Genomic DNA, 17344 nt, shown 5'->3' on the forward strand with positions numbered 1-17344 from the left:
GTGCTATAAAACTGTGCCAGTAGAAGCAGAACTCCTCCGATTGTTCATTGAAAGAAATTGAACACATTTCAAACGTGTGTATCACCACGCTCATAGTTAAAAAGTCTTTCTTTTCTATGTCAATCCTCCAAATCTCATTTTTAGTTGCTTGAATGAAAAAGGCCGCAGACCTAACATTTCCTTCTTGGAACCACTCAAATGAACAAACTGCATTTGTACAAACAAAGCACATGGATTCTTCTTCAGGACGTGAGTTTCAGCAGTCACACTGGCAACAGAACGGGAAGTTGATGAAGCAAAGCTCTTCCCTTTCTCTCATCCCTTCGAGACAGGTGCTACGGCATCCTGTATGGGTGCCTACTGCACGAGCAGTATGATTGTCATAAACCAACAATACGTGAAAGTTGTTTCGGATACCTGAGAAATATCCGAGACTCTCCATTATGTTTATCAAAAGAAGTTATTTTTGCTTGGCCTTCTCAGCCAAACAGTAACTGGTCAGAAACTGGAATCTCTCAAGTGTAACCGATTATGCTCCTTCTGGTCATGCGTGTTAGTTTTCACCAGGGCTGAGCTACCTTAACCAGAGAACTCCTCCCAGAACTAAAGAATCACAGCCACCCAAAACCCTGACTGCCTCAGAAGTCCGAGAACCTTGCAGGGCATATCAGGAAGCATTTGCGGCACTCTCAGATCTAAGAAAAACAAAATACACAGTGCAGGGAAAGCCTAATAAGTCTTATTAACGATTTACATAACAGCAGTGCAACTGCACAAGAGGTGACATGCTACATGCTCCAAGTTACATGTCATTTCTTCGAATCTCGCAGTCAGAAAAAAACACTAAAAATAAATGCCTACCTGCAAGGGGTTTGAGCTGAAGCCAGTCAGCATCTGGTCTATTATTTAGTTTCTGATCTGAAAGTTTCCTTCCAATTGGCGATTCTTCACTCTGCTTATTCTTGCACCATTTCTGCTTACTCTGCAACGGGAAAGATTTAACGTCTGATTTATAGAGGGACATTGGTGGAAATAAACTAAATTGAAATACTGTCAAAAATCTTAGAAAAGACACACAATTTCACTTTTTGAACAGAGTACAATATGACAAAGAATGCTCTAACAGCCAAGAAACACACGTACGCAGACTCATCGTACTTGCTTTGTTCCAGACAACAAGCACATAGCAAGAACAGCCCCTATTCTGTTCAATTTTAAATCATCTACTCCTACAACTTCCTCATATTTTCCATTAGATAACAGCTTGCTACTTTCCTGCCTGCAGCCCGTACGACAGCCAACACGGATTTGCCAAAACAGCCTAAGGGATTTAACTATTTAATTAACCTCAAAGATGAGGCACGCAACCTAACAGCTTTTATCACTTTATCACAAGGTATGCTTTCTCCGACACAGAAAGTCATCTGCTACCCGTTCAGCTGAGGCAGCAAGTTTGATACCGAACTGGAGAAGTTGATATCTTCGCTCACTCTTTTTGGGAGCAACCGTTACAGCTCATTTTCTCCTCAAAGTCAAACGATGGAAGCAAATGTGATAAAAATTTGTAATGACTGCAAAAACAACGTAGATCTTTCACTATTTGAATATCAATGGATTGTCACATAGGCCCTCAAGTACCGACTCTCTTCTTATTCTACTATCATGAATACAGCTTACTTCTGTACCTAATGCGTCTATAATTTTTTGGCGTTTCCTGATGTGAACCTCTCTGTTACACTGGCACCCTCAGCTGGCAGTATACAGTTAAGTTTCCTGTCAGCTGCCTGACAAGTGCCTTCCTCTGCTATCATTTCTTCTGTATGTACTTCCTTTCCTATTTTCGCAAAGAAACAATAGCGTGCCAGAGAAAGAGCTGTAATTTCTTCTGCTTAGGTGTACTTCCAAATGTAACTGGCTGAAAAGATGATACTTCCCCCATTTGGTTCCTATGTTGTCTTCTCAGATTACCTTATCCTAAACGCAGCCTTTTTTTATCACGTTTCCTCACGTGAAATCAAACGACACAGATTAGCAGCACGCGCTCGGTCATCACACAGACAATTCTCTCAACGCTCAGAAGCTGAAATATTTTTATATTAGCGTGCAGTTTTTCCACGTACCTTTTGTTTATTGTAATGCTTGTACATTCTTATACAGTGTTCAATGATGAACAAAACATAAATGCCTCCGAGTGCTACAAGACCTTTCAATACTGGATCATTTTCTTGGAGAAAGCCTTCGTTCTCTACTCCATGTCCATGGGCATGTCGATGAGAATGCTTGTGTTCATGAATGTGGCCTGGGCCGTGGTGGTGACTGTGATTGTGGCCTCCATGTGACTACAAAGCAAGTAAGAGCACAGGGTGACTTGGTGCAACTGGGGACTGAAACGGCTCGAAACTTAGAAGGCAAAGTGTGCAACCTCGCCCCAAAAGCAGCATTAATGATGCTGTGGAAGATTCTTTTCAGACAAATGCATCTTACCACAGAAAATTTTTGTTAGACTATTCATTACTTTAATATTCTTCTGGTTAATTTTCAAACAAGGTGAAAAAAAAACCAACAAAAACATCTCTCCAGCTTTTTTCTGTCACTGTGATGAAAAAACATCAGAGAACATCACACAAATGACAGCTGCTGCCCTCTCAGTAAGAACTAAACCTCATATTTTTAACTATTCCAATTAGTTACAGTCTTAAGTCAGTTTTGCAATACAACAACAACAACAAAAAATCTGTAATTAAGTTCACACAAAGAAAACATCAGTCTTCTTGTTGAAAGGATAAAGATAACTAACAATATAGGAAATACCTCCTATTCTAAGAATTACATCAACTGTCACGAATGAAAACACGCTTACCTTCCGAGGAGCTTGGGCAGTTTCTCGACCGAGTGAGAAGTTATTCTCTCCCCAGAAGCTAGCTAGTAAGCAGGAAGCTGAATCCCCTGAAATACTTTTGGGTGGCACCGATACGGAAGTACCAATTGGCAAGATACAGTAACGCTGCTAAGTTTAAAATAATCTTGTTGGTCTCAGGTGTTTTTAGAAACATTCTGAAAGAAGTTTGGCTATGAACATACAACAACAGTTATATTTGTTTTTTGCTGTTGTTGTTGTTTTGTTTTTTTAAAAGAAACCTGCTTTGTTTAAATGTCAAGACTCCAACACTGTCTCAGAATGTACCTAAGACAATTCACTTCTGCATCAAGGAACGTTTCTGTGTCAATACTTGTCAAGCATTTGTAAATTATATATGCACTTAAATGAGAATAAAATGTAAGAAAAGCAATACTTACATGTGGCAACAGATGGAGTAGAGCGTCTCCGCTCATTGTTCCTACAGCCAGAGCTACCAAGAAAGTTAGAAGAAATTTGAAGCACCATTGGTTAATGATGGGAATCAAGATCACACCTAGCAAGGAAAGCAGGCTAATGACGGTGATAGAGATGATACCACAAACCCAGGCTGTGGGAAGAAATGGATACAGAGAGGTTATCAGAACAATACTTCTAAAACTTGTAAGTCTGATTAAAGACTTTAAACTATCTCTTAAGAAGATGACTCTCCTTTAACCTAAAGGTGCTGAAAAATACAAGAGAACACTGGAATCCACAACAAAAATAACGCAGACTAGATCACAACGCAAAAAAAACCATCAGAATACAATCAGCCAAGAACAACAGTCCATCTACTCCTTCTGACTTAAGTTCCCAGCTTAGCTCTGCAGCCCACTGATGAATCACAAAAAGCAAACGATTTCATGCTGAAACAAAAAAATCTCAGCTATTTTTCTTAACTTACTATGACTTTTCAGACACTAATTCACGTTTAACATCCGGTTTTCACAAGATTCTTACAGAAATTTAAATCGGAGCAAATACTTCCCCCTTTTGGTAGAAATAACGTTCAGCTACACACTGCGCTCCTCATCCGGTGCTTTGAAGCACATATTTTTACTCACAAAAAGAGAGTTAACAAATGCTAAAATAAGAGTTAAAGAGATGAATGCGCTTGCCACTGAAAAACAAAACCAGAACGCATTTTTTTGTTGTCATTACAAGAAAAAGTGGTAATGGGCAAGTTAAAATCAGCACAACCCAGTGAGGTGGAGACGTGCAAGTTTCCTTACGACGCAGAAAAGAAGGAATTACGCATGAAACAGAGCCTATGAACAAGGCAACGTGCCCCTTGCAATACGTATCTCATCCTAACACAATACTTTCTTTTTTGTCCCATCACAAACAGCTCAAAAAACAATAAAAGCTGCTTGATTCCAACAGTACAGTTCTTAAGTTTCACAGTCCCATAGCCCCAAAGATAAGAATAGTCGGTGGCAGCAATATTAATATTGAGTTGCCTCTTCTCAATGACAACACAGCAATACACATAAAATAAGTGTGCTTACAAAATGAAACAAATTTACAATTAACTTTATTAAACTAAGAGTCACGTATATATAGTAAATAAGGTTGCAGAAGAAAACCATCAGTGTCATTATGGAGAGTAACGTATTACAGTGACACGGAGCAAGGAAAAATATGTCTCTCCACAAATTTTCACTACAGGCTCCCATTGTATAAATGTTAACTGCTTGGACTGAGAAGTTTTGAGAAGGTAATTTCCTCTAGTTATACTTTCAAAATATTCCTCTCAAGGAATAAATGCTTAAATGTTTCAGGTACTTCCAGTTTTCTCACTAGCTTAATTCTTAATTCTAATTGTCTGTTAGTTTGTGAACTTTAAGGCAAGTTAGCAAATTTTGAGTGTAAAAGCATTAGCATCTCTGTTAGTTAGGTGCAGGATATGACTTCCTTTGTGTTTGTGAAGGTCTGCTTGCTCTTGACCAAGCAGGGTCGAACACCTTGGGAAATGGGTGAGGGAACAGGAGAAGAACAGAGGGAGTATAATATTGCAGCTGCTCAATGAAATATACAAGCTAGCAGTCGTAGGCCCAAGAACTCCATTTACACTAAAAGTGCAACAGACCAGATTTAGTAAGGTTTTGCCACTAAAACCCTGGCTGCTGCAGCCTGCCTGTTTAAACACCACTTGCTGTTCTAAATTTTATTTTGGGATATTCATTCATACAAAGTATGCACGTGTCCCATGACAGTGCAGAAAAGGAAACAACCCAATAGAAATGCAAACGTTTAAGAGCATATCCACTAGAAGAAACTGACTGGAAAAAGCTCTGGAAAGCATGTGTTATCTACTGGAATGGACAGTGTGAAGAAAACAGGCATTGGTGAAAAAGCAAGTGCTGCAATCAGATGCGGAACTGAAGAACAGGAAGTCAGAAAACAGGAATTCAGAGGTGGAAGCGAGACCCTGCAAACAAAAATACTGTCGCTATACAACCTCGATTCATCGCCAGAGCACTTCCATCATGTGCACTCAACAAACAAGCCCTACTGAAAGAGACAGGGACAAGTAAGGGAGGAGTGAAGATGAAACTCAATACTGAATCACAAAGTACATATTCAAGTTGCCCAAATTAAAATTACAGCCGTTTAGCACGAAACTGAATCTCCAATCTAGACATAGGTGTTACGATGTTAGGTGCCAGGTTAAATGACCTGGCCTTAAACAGCCTTCCACAGACACCAGAAATGGAGATGATGTGAACTGGCTGAAGTTTCATCTGTTACAGTGTAGCTTTCGCAAACACTCTCTAAAGGGCTCACATGCTTTTATGAACGATACAGTATCTAAACATGGCACCATGATTAAGATGAGGCACATGAGAATGAGAATGCAGACTCTCTGCCCCTCTCAGACTTCAGCCATCGGCTTTCAGAAACCATCAATGCAGCTACTAAAACTCTTACAAGCCGTACAGATCCAAAATTGTCACCACAAGTTTGCTTTCAAGTCACACAAAAATAACTACCTACAAAAGCAGGGTATGAGCCTGCAGTTACATGCACATACAAAATGATTTTGATAAAGCTACATCCTGAGATGAAAGGGCTGTTAGTAACTCTGAACAAAATTACATCAAAAGATTCCAAAACAGCCGTAGTGACCAAAACACTAAAACATTATGGAAGTAGAACTAATACGCAATATTACAAGCACTGCAAAAGCTCATAAGTAATAAAAGACCTTGGTGTGTAACAGTCTCAGGAATACTATTTAAAGCTCAGTCAACGAAGTGAAGCGATTATGTTCTGCCTTATAAAATGCTTGTGGAAAAAACAAGAAAGAGCTGATCCAACAACTTCCCCGGGAAGGGACCTCTGTTCAAACAGCAGGAAGCAAACAAAGCTTGCTTGGATGCTCCGCACCATACTGCACAGCTATTTGTAAATTAAAACAGAATAAAAAGACAGAAAGGTGAGAAAGGCTAGCTATCCGCAACCTTTAAGAAAGGCTCCATTGCGGCTTTACTGGACTCAGGGAATGGTCGGCTCCAAGGGAATGCTGGCATCTGCACAGGCAGATTTACAGGGCAAGCACGATCTGAAATACTTTTCAACAGCAGCTCTAACTGATCCCTAGCTTTAAAAAAAAATTGCTCACTGTTTATTTGTATCAGTTCTCTGTGCTGCTCCTTTAGCGAGGGGCTAGATTCTCGTTCTGGTATATATTATTGTACCGACAGACAAACTGGGGCAATTACACTCTCAAAATCATCTTGTTTCACTTCAGATGTGCACAGTTTTACTCTGTAAATGCACAGACATAAGCAAACTTAAAAGACCTTTGCCAATATATATGGCAATTCTGCCATTCATGCAAAGAGTGAGCTGCTACAACTTCAGGCCCAAGGACAGAATTAAGCATGCAGCGTAGCATCAATCTGTTTGGTCAACCAAATGACAAAAGCAGATCTTAAGATCTATGTGTACTGAACTTAGGAAAAAAAAAATACCTCAGTTTGTCCAGTAACTGCAGCAATGTATATGCTCAAATAATTATATAATTTAGGAAAACCACAGTGCTTTTCAGATGTGGCAAACAGATTTGCTTTCCCAATCCGAAAAATGCGTCCGCTTACTCATTCTAGATCCAGATTTAGATTCCAGCTAAAAACCTATAATGAAATAAAAAGCGGCACTAGGTACAGCACATACAAGGATCTACCTCTCTGACTGGCTGCACATCGGCAGTCGGACATCCACGTGGCCTCTGGATGGCTGCAGAACAGATGGGGCTGTGAGGAGAAGGCAGAGGGGAAGAAGAACACACATCATACAGCCCTCTGCCTGCTCCTCTCTTAGGTGCCTAGAAGTTGATTAATCGAAGAGATTAGTTTGATTCATAGTAGGCATACATTCCCTGTATGCAAGTTCTGTAGGAATGCTCTATTTACAAGGATGCAACCTCTTCCAATGGGTACACTATGAAAACTCCTAGAAGACTTTGAAACCTCTGTAACAGAAGACATTTAAGAATTATCTGCAGTAACTGTTACTGCATCTACCACAAAGCTCAGCACGGTTTCACAATTTTTGGTCATCATTTAATTAAATTACTTTGCTCTAGATAACTGCACTGTGAGACCTAGTGAAAATCTTATGAGTTAATATGAGCAAACAGAATCAGCACTAGTCTATTACACATTTGGAAAGCTTTTAATTAAAACTAAAGAGAAGCACAAGCATCTTGTGTTTAAAAATGGCCTGCATATTCCTAACTTTGCCAAGTATGGAGTAAAGAATGTTGATACAAGCCGGGGCAAGCACCCCTTCCACAGTCCTCAAGCACTAGGGTCACAGAGTTGACTAGATCAATCTATGCCCGTGACAGGGGGGCAGTAGGCCCCTGCCCTTCCCCCCCCCACCGCAGCCCCACAAAATGGGAAGTAAGGAAGGGAGGAAAAGAACAGCAGCAACAATCTATGGAGGAAAACTTATTTTACTATGATACTGGAATACAAGATAACACAATATAATACAATTTAATTGAAATTGAGACTAATAAATCAGACAAGATGGGAGAGGGAGTTCCCGGGACCAAGCCAAACCTGAAAAGCTGGGAACGGTTAGGAAAGCACCCTCCAGCACCCACTACCAGACAGTAAGAGACCTCTCCCCACCCAGAAGGGCCAGATCCCATGACTTCTGTAATGTACAGGGATAGCTACCTGGAATTGGGGCATTAACACTTTAATGCCCAGTACACTACATGATGTTTTGATGTGGAATACTGAAACCCGAAAAAAACAAAAAATATAAAACCATCACAACTAGGTAAGATTTGTTATTTTATGATTCGCTTCCTTACTTAAGTGAAAATGTCATTACAGCACCTGAAGTCTCCTTATACTTAGAAACATTGCCTATGTGACACTGTTAGATTACAGGATTTATCACTATCTCATCAGGTTGACCTACTTCAGAGGTGAGCGACTGTTTTCAAAGCTGAATTAGTAAGTTAAAAACCCACACGTTTTCACCACTAACTGGCTAATGTTGCTCATATGCAAAACACCAGATACCATGGCATGTTACTGTTCACAATAAGGTTCCCTTATTTTGCAAATTAAGTCTCTTAAAATTTTACAGGACCTCCAAGTTCAGCTGCTCATCAACTCTCCTGCTCATTACACAGAAAGAAAAAGCATTACTTTAAAAAGAAGCACTCAGCCGTACAAACTTTACAATTAAATTGATTCAAAACATGTACAACATGACAGTTTTATCCATCTTTTCCATATTTCAACTGGCAGTAAATGCTTAACGCTGTTCCACAAATCCTCTTGGCAGTAGGGCAGGACAAGGGTCAACTCTTACTACGGTGAGACTACCCACAAACAAACGATCTGCTGCCATATAAAACACACAGGACATTCAGTTTCCAGCAATCTTTTAATAGTTAACAAGATATTGTGTCACTATAGGAGATTTCTGAATAACAAGCTTAAAAAACACTTTTAATTGGATCTTCTGGAAAATGTACTGATAAAGGCAGCGTCCCCTGCTCCTAAACTAATATAGGCAAACAGAATTTAATAACAAAGTTAAGGCCGATGTAACTGCAACTTTTCAGCTTACGGACAAATGCATGGACCATCTCAGCCTCTCTAAAAGCAAGTTGTAAAATTTTAAATGATGTAAAGAACCCAAACTGTGGGAGGATATGCTGATCTCCATAAGTGCTACCTGGAACGGGTAGCTCAGAGAAGCTAGTGTAGATGCCTCATCCCTGGAGGTCAAGGCCAGCTTGGACAGGGTCTAGGCAACCCAATTTAGTGGATATTTCCCAGAGTCACGGTTCCTTTGGAGAAGCTACGAGGCTACCAAAAATTATGCTTTGTCTACTGACTTAATGGCGTGTACTGTCCCAAATATCTTCTAAACTTTACTTCACTCTGCAGTCAATGCTAAACTGTACGATGCTTCAAACTGTGAACAAAAGTTAAAATTCACAACGCAAAAAACAAAAAAAAAAAACAAACAGAAGGCTTTGGATATGACACACCTACCTGAAGCGCCTGTTTTATCTTCGCTCTCAATTGATGCAGTTTTACTTTTCACAAGATCTTCAAGCTCATCGTAATGTACAATACAAAGCCTTCTGTCAATCTGGTATAGCAGAGCAGGACACATATATATAAAAAATTCAGGAGATATTTGAGAGCTGGTTTCCAGACCGTAGCGTCGTAGCAGCTGAGTAACATTTAAGCACTGCAAGCAAACGGTACAAACAAATTAAATACAAAAGCAACCATTTCACTAAAAAAAAAAAAAAAATTAAAAAAAAAAATACAACCCTACAGTTGTGGAAAACATAGCACATGATTTCAAAACACACACAGGAATGAAAAACTCTGGTCCAAAATGTTCCATCAGTGCTCAATCAGCCTCAGCTGATTTAAGCAGTTTTGAAGAGGAACAAACTGTCAGATTATACAACTCAGTCCCCAAATGTTTATGTAATTTTTGATAAATGTCAGTGAAAGCAAATTTTCTTTCTAACAGTTACAGTACAAGCAGTAAACAAAGAGCAAGAAGAAAGGAACAGAACATAAATCAATCCAAGCCAGGTTTCCTAATACTTCTCTTTCAGCCATTAACGCTCTTGTGTTTAGAGCTTCCCTTCGCAATTAACGTTAAAAACTAACTCGTCACTCACTCCATCCCTTTTTAGACTGCTATACTTAAAACCATGTAGTCAAACCGTCCTGCTCATGCTGTAAACTGTGAGGGGATAGGGACAGTGAATTTATGGACCTGGACAAAATAGCGGATGCTGAAAAGAGTAATGGGAGAAAGAGCTTACACCATGTGCGGTACAACAGAAGTTGCATCTATATTGCTTCACACTCTTTCAGAACAAAGAAACAAGCACGTTGGAAAATACGCATTCTTATCCTGGGAAAAAGTCTCTGCGCAGCTTCCAAAAATGTAAATAGTCTCCGATTCAGAAAGTCCAAAAAGCACAATAATGAAAAAAAAAAAAAAAAAAAAAAGATGTACTCCTGAATATTGGAGGAAAAAAACAAACAATAACTACAACCACCACTTGCAAACAAGGTACATTAGAATGCTTTAAGTACGTCCTCACCCTTTAAACGGAGACAAGTGGGCAATATAACCTGAAAAAGACGGATGACGGGAAGGCAGAACAGTTCATTCTGCTTCATTTGTGGGTAAGCATCTTCAAGTCATACTTAATAACAGCAAAAGCCGACCTACCAGTTCTCCATTTCATACTCACCTCTTCACAATCGCGTTCGTCTTCATTACGATCCTTATGACCACGTGCTGAAATAGTGTGTTTTCTTACACCTGTGTGCTTACAAGGTGCCTCTCGCTTGCTGGTATGGTGATGCCCATCCTCACTACCCAGGCTGGAATCCTGATGTCCGTGATTAGTGGAAAGATCGCCACTGTGCTCACGATGGTGCGCATGAAAGTGAGACGCATCGTGTACATGATCGTGTTTATGAACACGATTGTGCTCACACTGATCACCTAGGTGATGATTCGGAGGACAGTCTTGAGTATTATCTCCTGAAGTCTCACTAATTTTCTTTCGTTTCTTCTTCTGTTTCCGCTGTTTTCTTTCACGCTGATCCTGAGTCGTGTTGGTTTCTGTGGAAGGCCCGTGATTCTGCTCTCCGTGATCACTGTGAGTAACTGAATCATTACGAGAATGATGCGTACCGTTATGGTCGAGATGATGATGCGGATGAGGGTGGTGATGATGGTGATGGTGACTCTGGTCGTGAATACGTTTACCATCACCTTTTATAGATGACACTACTGCATCTCTCTCAGAGTTACATTTATGATTTTTCTTTTCAGCCATACCGACCACGGTTTGGTTTTCTGAATCGGAGTGGCTATGAGGATGGTTATGAGTGTGCAAATGCTTTCCTTCCTGTACTTCTAAAGCATATAGGTGAGAAACATGATCGTGGCCAATATCATCATGATTTATCACTACTACTTTTACTTCTCCTAAACCAAGGCTCGTTAACAGTTTCTCCAGGCCAAAAAAGGATAATCTTCCATTTTCACCGTAACGATCAAAGATTTTTTCAATGTAGTATTTCTGTTCCTTTTCAGCTTCCGATGTTGAAAATTTACTCGGCATGGATTCCGATCCCGCAGTCTGGTGGTAGGGTGTCTCTGAGATCTGATAGCAGTTATGGTGGTCTTCGTGTCCCTCCTCAGGACCACGGTCACATCCATCTTTATGGCAATGATTGCACTGATGAAAGATAAATGTCAGCAAACAAACGATGCAAAATTTTGTGTGCATGTGTACCTTCATCTCTGTTTCCTACAAGAAACACAAAAGGAGGCAGTTAGGTGTAAAAACAGTCTCAGGATTATAATCATCCCAGTACTTATTGGCACCAACAGAATGACTCAAATCTTTAGATATTAGCATTAACAGTTAATAACAATTTTTGACTTCAGATACTGTATTAATACTTCTTATTCAACAGTGAGAAGACAAGCTCTGTGCATTTCAGATCCGTAGTCTCATACGCCACGCTTACAGAAGGCAGTTATAAGCTACAAGTACAAGTTCAGCGTTTACAGTCAGTCAGAACAGAACTTTCCTGCTTCTGTTTTCAGGAGCATCTGTGCCTGTGGTAACTGATAATACTGAGAAATCTCAGTAAGGCACAAGTTAAAGAATAAAAACACTCAAAATAACACTGCGGTCTGTATTTTCTTATTTATGGCGATGATGGGAAAATAATAGAGTTGAACACTGTATGGGAACTGCTGAGTCACGGCCTGAACCTCTGATTGATCACCTGAGGTGAGCCATGAGTCAGCCACAGGAGCACAGTGAAGGCAATTCACCTGTGCTGCAGGAAGGGGTGGAGCCAGGCTGCACCCCTCCTGGACCTATTTAAGAGCTGGCTACCAGAGGGGAAGGATCTCTTCTGGAGATCACCTCTCTTGGTGTTTTCTGGTGAGCTCAGCCGAAGGGTAAGCTCTTCCACTTATTCTCTTTTGTGATTGTTGTTTACTTTGCCTAATTCTCTTGATTATATTGCGATTATAACATCTTGATATCTGTTGATTATACAATTATATTGCGATTACAACATCTTGATATCTATTGATTATACACAATTATATTGTGATTATAACATCTTGATTATACAAACACTCAAGTATTGTTTGCTCTTTCACGTGCAGCTGAATTGCTTCCAATAAACACACACTGCACAACTCCTAACTTACATCAGTGAACAGTGATTTCAAAACAAGTTCTCATTAACCAATGTCATAGTATTCCTAATGGATTTTGTTCTCTTTTTAGTATGTTTTACTTAGATAAATTAACTGATCTCAAATATCTATGTGGACGTTTGTTTAAAAATAAGGTTCTATTTCATATAAAAGTATGTCCCTCCACACAACTTGAAAAATACCATTACGCAGACACACACACAGTTTGCACTGTTCTTCAGAAATTACAACATCAAAGCAATGTCATCTGCTACCTTGTATCAAATGTAAGAAACAATGTTCAACATCAGGTAATAATGAAGACCCAATATAAGATTTAATGTGTATTCAGATTTGGAAACAATTAATTACCTTCACAAAATATTTTCTAAAATCTGCTAACAAAAAAAAAACCCACAACCAAATATTTGAATAATTATTACAAAAGAAACTTTAAGAAAGAGACACACATTTGGTAATGACATTTGGCAATGACATTAAACTAAAAAGCTGAAGAACAAACCAAGAACTACATCTTGTGATGTCCAAGTTCTAGAGACTTATTCTGTGCAGAGAATATTCTCTAATAGAGATGTTAAAGCCATCATTCAAGCACTATCAAAGCTTTCTAATAACACTTAATTGTACCCCTTGGTACAAGACAAAGTAAATTGTGTACTATTTACAGCATTTCTTCTAGATGCATGTAACAGGCACGGACTGCAGCACAGGAATTTCCATAAGAATGTAAGGAAGAACATCTTTATTGTGAGGGTGACAGAGTGCTGGAGCAGGCTGCTGGAAAGGTGGTGGAGTCTTCTTTGGAGATCATCAAAACCTGCCTGCATGCTTTCCTGTGTGAGCTGCTGTGTGGGGCTGGCCTGGACGATGTCCAGAGGTCCCTTTTGACCCCTACAATTCTGTGACACCCTCCCATCAAGAAAGGAACATATGAAAAGAAGAAAGAAGCATGGAGCTTCCAAATTATTTAAACGTTTTGCTGACTAAAAAGTAAAAATAAATATAATAAGCACAGAAGTAGGCTTTTTACACACAACTACTTATATATTCAAGATGATTGAGGAAGAAATGAGAGCTGACAAAGGATAAGAACAGGAATCCATCCACCCTGATTTTTATACATCCATATACTGTCAAGACAACCTAGCAAAGTATTAGGCAAATACATCAGGTATACTTGGAGCCTGTTTTACACCAAAAGCAATCTTTGCTCCCTGTGTGGACCTCAACTAGAGCTGATCAAACTCTCCTAGAATGAGATGGAGTTTCATACAACAAATGGTGTATGCGCTCGTTCTTCTCTAGCCCTCATGCTGTGTTCTGTGAAAGTGAAACGCAGAAAACTGCTTTACAACAAACCACACCATTTCCTATCCATTTTAATTTCTTAAAATATTAGCTTGATGCTTTGCATTTAAGCACTTGGAATCACATTACTGTACAGGCACACACATCATATAAGAATCTATAACTGCAACAGGTTGAGAGATAACAGAACTGAAAATAGGAAAGGGCTTCCTTTTCGTACCTTTATATAGCAAATTAATGAGTTAAAACATTAAATTAGAGAAAATGTTTTCTTCCACAAACTTCTATAAATATAGAAGATGAAAATTCACCTTCTGGAAACTTAAATGCTTTAAAAAAGAAAAAAAAAGAGAGAGCAGAATCTTCTTTTAACCTAGTAACAGATGTAAGACCAGCAGGGTATGTCAACTGGAACAATCTGTATCAAAAAAGATCCCAGGAACATCAGAAAGATACACAGGTAATCGTTTACATTACACCTACATAACCAGCTCTTCTATTAGGAGTTTGTAATCACTGCAGTCTGAGTTCAGGGCTCTGACAAACATTTTCAGAACTTAGCAGGATGAGCACACCCCCAAAATTTATTGAGAAGACTTCTGTGCAGTCTTTTCTTTCACTCACAGAAGCTATTTAACAGTGGGATTAAACAAGAAACACTAAAAGCATCCCAAAATGCATTCCAGAAGCCCTTCCACTCTCCTCTGAGAAAATGGTTAAGCACAGAAGTTGCTGCTGATGGAGCGGAAAGAAACAGGTTACAAACCTCTATCCAAGAATCACTGGACTGAGCCAACCCTCAGACCGCACAACTATCTGGAAACTCATTCCAAAGCTGTCAGATAAAGACCTGTGCTCTTTTCCGCGCAGGCTGAAAGACCTGGGCTCTATGATTTGTGTCATCCCTGTAAGCAGAATACTTGGCAGTACGTAAAGGGGCACGTGGCTGATTACAGATCAGCAGACCTCCCTGTTTCTATAAGAATACATTGATTTTCATTAAATGAGGATTTACAATGTGGAATGTTATTCAATGTAAAGAGCGGGTTCAAGGGCTGAAGTAAGCAGTACAGATGTACTCAAGATAGATGAAAGCCCTGAGAGAAAGACGTGTATACATGCTTGTCTGCATGGCGCAGGAGTATGTAAGCGCATACAGCGTACTGTAATTCTTTAGTTGTTTATTCTTTCTTTAACTGTTCTGTTTCTCAGTACCAAAACCACCATCTTAGCTGTAAGCAAATTCAGTTAATGAATGCATACTACGTTTGAAGGTAAGATACCTTTCCCCTTTGCCACATAACGGTAATATAACCAGAATAATCAAAGCAAAACTATTCCCATTTAAACCAGCACAATTCAGACTAAAATGTGTCCATCAGGAAATTCATGACTAAAGCATGATAAGCATGATCATAATCCTGTTCACAACCTCATGATCTTTTTCATGTGACCATCTCACACAATACTACTAACACATTACTTTGAAATTTCAGTCATGCATGTATAATTGTGGTATTTAGCTTTCAATGGTACCTTTTCTCCACGTCCCAATAGTTAAAAGTTTGTCATCTATGATCATGATTCACTGCTCAAACTCAAGAGATGAGCGTATCACTTATTTCACAATCAATTTAGATGTCTATTTTCATTAAAACTAATAATAACCTTGGCACAATATTTTTAAGCCTAAGACAGTCTTTTTTTTCAATTCTTGCCTTACAGAAGATGCTTACAAAACAAACATTTGTATCCTAAAGTCTCTAATAGAAGAACTGATAAGAGTAGGTTACTTGTTTCGTTTTTACACAAGCGTCATTAGTTGCTAGGCAATTATAAACAGCTCCCACCCTGCAGTATGTCCATCAGTATTCGTACGTATATAACATCAGAAAGCACAAGTCCAAATCTGATACACTTCAGTGACACAGAACTGTACATGGCTCATTTCAGCATAAGCACATTAAGAGACTTGAATAGTTTCAAAAGACCACAGAAAGGCAGCCTGAGGACAAGGCTACGAACGTGGAAAAGACTTCAGCTATTATAGTTGCCAACCTTGGCCTTACTTTATGCACTTGTGATTCCTGCTGCCCATCCTCCTTTCCTCAACAGCATAAGATGGCTGGGCACCCAGTGGGGACAGAAACACAAGCAAACACCCTGAGCTGTGGCCTCGGTCAGAAACTACAGCAGCCAAAACAGGCAGGCCTGAGCAGGACCTAATGGTACCTGCTGGCAACAAGAATGAGGCTCGTTTTTTTTGGGATGCGTTCAGGCAGTGGGACAAACCCACCTGAAGTCATGCCGCAAAGTTAGAATAGCCGTGCACATGTACACCGGGCAAAATAAACGGCCCTGCTGTGCCTGCTGACATTTAAAGAAATGCAAACAGGGCTGCCAAATGCACCCCAATGCCCCCTCATTCAGTGCTAGCAAATCATTCCAACCCAATGCAGTTCTGACTGCATACCCACAAACACAGCTTTAATATGGGAAGCCAAAGAATCTGAGCACAACATCAGCATCATTTACCTGCTCTGTATGGAAAACTCACACCATCTCTTATGCCACCCCATTCCTTCTGGCATTTCCTCTATTGGAATAAATGCACCTCTAATCAAAGTGGGTATTATTAGAGACTTTCTCACTTGTCTTCCTTTGAATTCCTGAAATGTTTTCACAGTCCCTACCATTTCAACCGCTCTTTCATTTAATACCTGTAGCATGAAAGGTATGAAGAAAGAAAGTATATGTAAGTATATTAAAGACCAGAATAGGAATATTATTTGGAGGGACATTTTTGTTTATCATCAACTGCTTTACTGAAAGTAGAAAACTAGTCTGACAGGTAGGTCTGACTTAAAGAAGCACCCTTGGATTCCAATAACGTGGTCATGTAAAACTCAAGCTCAGGTGACAACTGGGTATATCACTGAAGTGCTCACAACCCATATATTACAGCATTTTTCTTAGTACGCAAACACCGACTAATCTGAGTGCTCAACTTCTCCCCCCTCTTTTTTGTCTTGTTCCTTCCCAACAATTTCAATTAACAGAAACATTTGAAATTAATGTATCGGATTTCTGCCCTTGCAAGTATTCATTTAAATTTCTCCCTTTTAATTTTCTTTCCATGCTTTCTCGCAACAATGTTCTGCCTTTTTATTCTATCTGCAGAGGATCAAGTTATTTAAACTGTCTGAAAAAGAATCAAAAATGATTTCAAAGACAGCTCAGACTCCTCTCAGAGCACTCTGCCTTGATGAATGCCTTAATGACCCAAGTACCTTACAGGACTTGATCAACCTCCAGAAGCTGCAAATGGCACAGATACCAAAGACACAAAGTCAGCTAAAATAAGAG

At 39.5% G+C, this 17344-nt stretch overlaps 1 protein-coding gene across 2 annotated transcripts in view; it reads right to left on the reverse strand.

Annotated features, from left to right (window-relative positions):
* Positions 1-17344, reverse strand: part of SLC39A10 (solute carrier family 39 member 10) — a 39673-nt gene that overhangs the window by 9774 nt on the left and 12555 nt on the right. The window contains exons 2-6 of one of the 2 annotated variants that reach the window (XM_042874725.1): positions 10668-11738; positions 9433-9634; positions 3298-3350; positions 2121-2339; positions 862-982 (exon numbers count right to left, since the gene is read on the reverse strand). In XM_042874725.1, the coding sequence (XP_042730659.1) occupies positions 862-982; positions 2121-2339; positions 3298-3350; positions 9433-9634; positions 10668-11729 (1657 nt within the window). In that variant the 5' untranslated portion in view covers positions 11730-11738. Of the gene's footprint in view, positions 1-861; positions 983-2120; positions 2340-3297; positions 3468-9432; positions 9635-10667; positions 11739-17344 lie in introns of both variants that reach the window. The other variant, XM_042874724.1, reaches the window with a different exon arrangement.

The sequence above is a fragment of the Lagopus leucura genome, unplaced genomic scaffold (assembly GCF_019238085.1).
Source record: "Lagopus leucura isolate 7727_CA_CO unplaced genomic scaffold, USGS_WTPT01 Super-Scaffold_100012, whole genome shotgun sequence".
Classification (NCBI taxonomy): domain Eukaryota; kingdom Metazoa; phylum Chordata; class Aves; order Galliformes; family Phasianidae; genus Lagopus; species Lagopus leucura.